General features: G+C 33.4%; 1 protein-coding gene across 3 annotated transcripts; it reads left to right on the top strand.

Annotated features, from left to right (window-relative positions):
* The first annotated feature begins 857 nt into the window (after nt 1-857).
* LOC131629777 (amino acid permease 2-like) lies at nt 858-4,365 on the top strand. Of its 3 annotated transcripts, none has more exons than XM_058900568.1 (8): nt 858-990; nt 1,578-1,699; nt 1,795-1,916; nt 2,011-2,244; nt 2,333-2,426; nt 3,117-3,331; nt 3,421-3,560; nt 3,644-4,365. In XM_058900568.1, exons 3-8 carry the CDS (start codon nt 1,823-1,825, stop codon nt 4,286-4,288), a joined length of 1,422 nt encoding a protein of 473 aa, XP_058756551.1. In that variant the 5' UTR covers nt 858-990; nt 1,578-1,699; nt 1,795-1,822; the 3' UTR covers nt 4,289-4,365. The 3 variants fall into 3 exon arrangements, with proteins under 3 accessions (XP_058756551.1, XP_058756549.1, XP_058756550.1); XM_058900566.1 differs by having other exon boundaries at nt 864-990; nt 1,642-1,699; XM_058900567.1 differs by lacking the exon at nt 858-990 and having other exon boundaries at nt 998-1,699.
* The last annotated feature ends 2,322 nt before the right edge of the window (nt 4,366-6,687 follow it).

Below are 6,687 nucleotides of genomic sequence, written 5' to 3'. Positions count from 1 at the left end.
GAAATCTTTTAGGATATTTATAATCATTACAAACTCAACTCGACATCACACGTCACCAAGCCGAGGCTTAAGGGAGATCTCTAAACGGACTAAGGCCGAGATGGGACGAAATCTCCAAGAGCATTGTGTATTCTAGGATTTTTTTGTCTGAACACTTCATTCTTTCAGGAATTGTGCTCGAAGGCTTATGTACATCCCGAAAAATATCTTAGCCAAGTTGATGAATCCAGAAGTGCATGAATGACCTTAACCGAAAGTCAGTTTGACACCTATATGCCATGGTCGTGTAGGACCAAGACATCTTCCTCTGATAGACGCCAGGATATTCGGGTTGATAGCCCAACATAATAGTTTAGAGGTAGTCTTAGGGTCGCATAGAGGTTACGAAGTTCATGAAGGAGCCATTATAGATCATGATCGTCGACAATTATGGCAACGACAGACGTTAACTTAAACATTTAAATGTGGAAAACGAAGAGGCAGATCATTATGACCTAAGGGTTGGAAGCATGGATTATATAAAAGACGTTATAGCAAGAGATAAGGTATCCAATAGACAGAGCACAAACACACTGATAGCAAGCATATTTCACGATATTTACAACTTCATTTGGGTTTTTTTTAATTATATTTGATACTAGCATATTAGTATTTAAGTAATTGATAATGTCAACTAAGATAGTGATGCTAGTTATCGAGAATTGAATTCAGTCAAGTGGATTGGTCTCCAATCACAATCTCAACCATTAAAAATTCTATCGGTCCATTTTTCATATTCTAAATTCTCTCTATTATTTTATTTTTCAATGGTTGAGATTTAAGAGAAGTATAATTTTAGTTGAGTCCATTCAAATGTAGTGTCTCTAGCACGCCGAATATGACCGAATGGTAAGCCAGCTGTTAGTTACCTATAAATGAAGTGAACACTAATATACACTTCATTGAATTTGTGGAGAGCCAAAGAACAGAGAAACCTGCTTCTGGATATCAGTGAGTAAACTTGCACGCAACTAGTCTCTACTATCTTCATTTTTTTTTATTCATTCAAACACATTTTTGTTAGTATAATATCATTTTCAGCTGTTTCACTTGGATTCAACATGAATTAGTGTTTTGAAATCTAGGGATCCGGTCTTGCGACCGACTAATTCAAGAGGACCAATCTCACCGTCCATTTACGGGGTCCATTTAAAACCAGAACAAAACTCTGTATGGATTGCCCAATACAAAGATTCTCAGAACCTTGAGAGGAGTACACTCTCTAGACCCAAGCCTCCACCAACAAATAAAAAAATCTTTTAATATTACTTTCTGGGGCGGTTCCAAGGCCCAGCAAATCCGGGCATGCGCCTGAGTTCAACCCCTATTTTCTTTGTACTCTCCCAATTTAATATCCGATTTTTAGATAAAATCAAGGACAAAATTAGTAAAAATAGGGAGTGAAAATTAAAACGAATAATTAATGATGTAAAGTTTTTGCCCAGACCTCTGACTACAATTTTTTTTATTTTAATAAAATCAGTGACAAATATTTTTAATTTGTTTTACCCATCGCAACAAATATTGTGATGAAACAGAATATCACACCGCACATGACATAGTTGTAAAAACCTCTGTGTTTCTTTGGTGCTCTGTTCTCAGATCTGTGAGAGTGAAAATGCAGTCCAATTGACAGCACAAGCAACAAAACGACATTAAGGTCATTTTCACTACCGAATAATCTTTCTCTCAATTATTGTATCTTCATTTTGTCTCTATCTCTTTCATAAACCTCGTGTCAAATTAAACACTCAGAAAAACAAACTCTCTCTAGAGTTTGACAATGGAGGAGAAAGAAGCATACTCTATAGAAGCCGCTGTTCCTACACACAAGGACTCCAAATTGTTCGACGATGATGACCGTCTTAAACGAACAGGTACCAAAATTAATTCAATTACACTATATATATGATATGATGATCATAGAGTCATAAGTTTTCATTTTGATGAATATATAAAAAAATGTGACAGGAACGGTTTGGACAACAAGTTCGCATATAATAACAGCAGTTGTAGGATCAGGAGTGTTGTCGTTAGCATGGGCCATAGCTCAATTGGGTTGGGTAATTGGTCCTTCAGTTATGATTTTCTTCAGTCTCATCACTTGGTATACTTCATCTCTTCTGGCCGAATGTTATCGAATAGGAGATCCTCATTACGGAAAAAGAAACTATACTTTCATGGAAGCAGTTCACACAATTCTCGGTAACATTATAAGTTTAGAATGGAATGATTCTGTTGTATTGTATGAGATAATGTAATATTTAACTAAAGAATATATATGATTTTGCAGGTGGTTTCAATGACACCCTTTGTGGGATAGTTCAGTACACCAATCTTTATGGAACTGCAATAGGATACACTATTGCTGCTTCCATTAGTATGATGTAAGTCACAAAACTTAACATATCTTTTATATTTTAATATTTAGAATTTAAAAGGTAGATCTAGAAATTGACAAATAAGAAGTAAATGTATGTATTTTTAGATAAGCATGATAGACTTCAATCTTTTGGACCATATATGGCATATGCATTTTTTGAATGTAAAATTTTTAAATTAAAATAATTCAAAAATAAATTAAGATAAATGAAATTTGTTTATTGTTAATAAAAAAAATATTTTACATTATTTGAAAATTAATTTTACAATTTTTCTTTAGCTAGTCATTAAAAAATAAATAATGATGATTTACAATTTTCTTTAGTTAGTCATTAAAAAATAATTAATGATAATTTACAATTTTTCTTTAGCTAGTCATTAAAAAAATAATAAATGATGATATACAATTTTTCTTGAGCTGCATTTATTTATTGATTTCTGTGTTTAATAATTCATTGTGGCAATATTTATTTAGGGTCTGCCAGTGCCAGTGGTCCAAGGCTATGTTTTTTTTTTACTCATGGTCCAAGGCTACTTAAGTAAATCAATAAATAAAATAACTAATATAAAGATAAAAAATGTAATATATGAAAATTTGCACAAGTATTGAGCTTTATTTGTATTATTAAGAAGAATGTCTAGTTTGATTATGGTTAATGTGTTTGTTTTAATTGAATTGGTTTTGTCTGAGACAGGGCAATAAAAAGGTCTGACTGTTTCCATTCCTCAGGAGGAAAAAACCCATGTCACATTTCAAGCAATCCATACATGATCAGTTTTGGAGTAATCCAAATTTTCTTTTCTCAAATTCCAGATTTTCATAAAATGTGGTGGCTCTCAATTCTTGCAGCAATCATGTCTTTCACCTATTCTTTAATTGGCCTTGGTCTTGCAATTGCCAAAGTTGCAGGTTATATATATGTTTCATTTCAATGAATCATGACACTATTTCTTAGCAGAAAAAAAACAATATCCTTAAACTGGTTTTGTTTTGAACAGAAAATGGTTCTTTCAAAGGTAGTCTCACAGGAGTTAGCATTGGAACTGTGACAGAAGCCCAAAAAGTATGGGGAGTTTTCCAAGCTCTTGGCAACATCGCTTTCGCGTATTCATATTCTCAAATTCTCATTGAAATTCAGGTACTATCGAGTACTTGTCGATTTTCGAGTATTTCTATGATCTAACTAATTACTAATTTGCATATATTGAATCTAATTCATAGGATACTATAAAAAGTCCACCTTCTGAGGTAAAAACAATGAAGCAAGCCACAAAGATAAGTATAGGCGTGACAACGTTATTCTACATGCTTTGCGGCGGTATGGGCTATGCTGCATTTGGAGACACATCACCAGGAAATTTACTAACTGGATTTGGTTTCTATAATCCATATTGGCTCATTAATATTGCTAATGCCGCTATCGTAATTCATCTTGTGGGAGCATACCAAGTTTACGCGCAACCCTTATTTGCTTTCGTCGAAAAAATAATGATAAAAAGATGGCCTAAAATAAACAAGGAATACATACTTACACTTCCCGGTTTTCGTCCTTACAATCTAAACCTATTTCGATTAATTTGGAGGACTATATTTGTGATCACAACAACAGTTATATCAATGTTGATTCCTTTCTTCAACGATGTTTTGGGATTACTTGGAGCAGTTGGATTTTGGCCTTTAACAGTTTATTTTCCAGTGGAGATGTATATCACACAGAAGAAGATTCCAAAATGGAGTTATAAATGGATTTGTATGCAAACTTTAAGTGTTATATGTTTTGTAGTATCAGTTGTGGCTATTGTTGGATCAGTGGCAAGTATTGTGCTTGATCTAAAGAAATACAAACCATTCACAACTGATTATTGAAAACAACTCAATTTTTACTGTCTTCTTAAGGGTGTAAAAAGCAACTTTGGGTAGTGATTTATGTGTTTTTTGTATCATTATCTATTGAATAACAATAGTGCTAGTTAGATATTTTCTTTTTCAAGAATTTTTAAATTTGCTTGTGCCTACATAAAATTTATATTATAAAAAAATAAACTATTTATTTAATCAGTAAAATAGTAATTTTCTCCAATTTACTCTTTAAATATACAAACTTAATAAACTATACAAAATTAATAAATAGTTTCTAAAGGATATGAAACTTGTTAATTTATTAGTTAAAATATATAAAAGTTCATCATGTTACTTCTTTCATTTTGAAAGCATAAATTAAATACCAAAGAACATAAATTAAATTCATCATCAACAAACTTTGAAAATTCTGTTCAACAATTATCATCTCCCTTTTATCATAAAAAGTCAACAACAACCAAAATTCAAAATTCAGTTCACATGTTGATCTTGCTTTCACACGAATCCTATAAGCTATCATGAAGAAGTTTAGAAAAACCTCAAAAATTGACAAACTTAGAAAATCATGAAAATCAACAAACCCATAAAGTCAACTTTTAGATAATTGGACGATGTTTTGCACCTCACATCGGGCCAAACCCTAGCGATCTTAATTGTGTTTCGTATATAAGTCCTGTTATGCGCCGCAACAGATATCATTTCATTCATTTAAAAAATTTAAATCTCTTGGATCTCATTACACTCATACCACCGCACCAGAATAACTCCTTACCTTTACGTAATCAATCTCCTATTTTTCACATGAATTGTGGCACAATATAGGGAAATCGGTTTTTGATTCTTGCTAATTTCCACAAAATTCACCAAGTCTTACTCGTTGCGCCACCACAACCATTCTAATCTTTGTTAACTTTCCACCAATAATGATAACATCTTAATAAGCTTCAATGGACGTGCATTGCAATGTTGGTGCTGCAGTTGAAGACGCTGCATCGGTTCGCATTCCGACAAAAGAAATCATATCTCTTCTTATAGAGGAGATCCATCTAGTCCTTGTTAGAAATCCACCAAAACCTATGATGAATTTCTATCAATCTTGATGAACAAGATTGTTATCACCACACGATAGCAATGAAAAGAGAACAAAAATTTAAAGAAGAAAAGAGATTAGGGTTTCTGCAGAGTAACTCTCTGCCCACAAATTGTGGAAAACATTGTTATTCACTTGCAACTGCAAATTTTGTGAATACAACCTTTTGACTTGATTACAAAATAATGAGGGTTACTCCTTATTTATAGATTTAAGTTATCTTGCTTCCTAAGTCAAAGTCCAAAACTATAATAGCCCAAAATACCTATTTTAGAACTAAATCAAATCAAATCTATTTTAAATTTAAAATAAATCTGTGTGTAACAAACTGTTTCCACATTTCTAAACAAAATCAAATATTTTCGGCACAAGGAATTATAATTTAACACACCACCTAATTCATTGTGTCTAGGCTACCTATGTTCATCATAGCCCTTAGTCTTCTGAACACTTTGAGCAACACTCCCTTCGTCATGATATCTGCAATCTGATTCTCAGTTCTGCAGTGTTCCACGTCCATCTTCCCTTTAGCTATCTGCTCTCGAAGATAATGGAACCTCATTTCGATGTGCTTGCTTTGACCAAGTTCACCATCTATGTTGCTTGACATGCACAAAGAGAAGCAGTTATGTACTCTACTTTGCACGATGATAATGCCACTAGTGGTTCCTTTCTTGAATTCCAAGCAATTGGTGCACCACCTATCATAAACACATAACCTGCTGTGGATTTTCGATCCTCACCATCACTACACCAACCCGAATCAGTGTACCAAACTAAATTTCATTCTTTTCCTTTATCAACTGCAGGAAATAAAATTCCATAGTTGAGAGTTCCTTTTAGATACCTCAATATCCTCTTCGTCGCTGCTAGGTGTGATACCTTTAGTTTCTGCATGAATCTACTTACCATACCTACACTGTATGCTAAACAAGGCCTTGTGTGACAAAGGTATCTTAGTGACCTAATAAGTCTTCTATATTGGGTTGGATCGACATTATCTTCATCTGGGTTCTTCGATAGTTGCAGTCTTGTTTCAGCAGGTGTTGAAGTCGAATTGCATTCTTCCATCTCAAATCTCTTGAGAATTTCACTTGCATATCCTTTTTGATGCATCATCAAGCTTCTACTACTCTTGTAGAATTCGATACCAAGGAAATATGACATGTCGCCCAGATCTGACATTTCGAATTCCTTACTGAGATCACTTTTGAAGTCTTCGATCTCTTTCTTGCAGCTATCTGTTATCAACAAATCATCGACATGGAGGCATAGTATAAGTAATTCACTATTGTTTCTTCTTACATATACTCCA

The sequence above is a fragment of the Vicia villosa genome, unplaced genomic scaffold (genome assembly GCF_029867415.1).
Source record: "Vicia villosa cultivar HV-30 ecotype Madison, WI unplaced genomic scaffold, Vvil1.0 ctg.000605F_1_1, whole genome shotgun sequence".
NCBI lineage: Eukaryota > Viridiplantae > Streptophyta > Magnoliopsida > Fabales > Fabaceae > Vicia > Vicia villosa.
The sequence above is the reverse complement of the archived record's forward strand: the minus strand, read 5'-3'. Positions and strand labels throughout refer to the sequence as shown.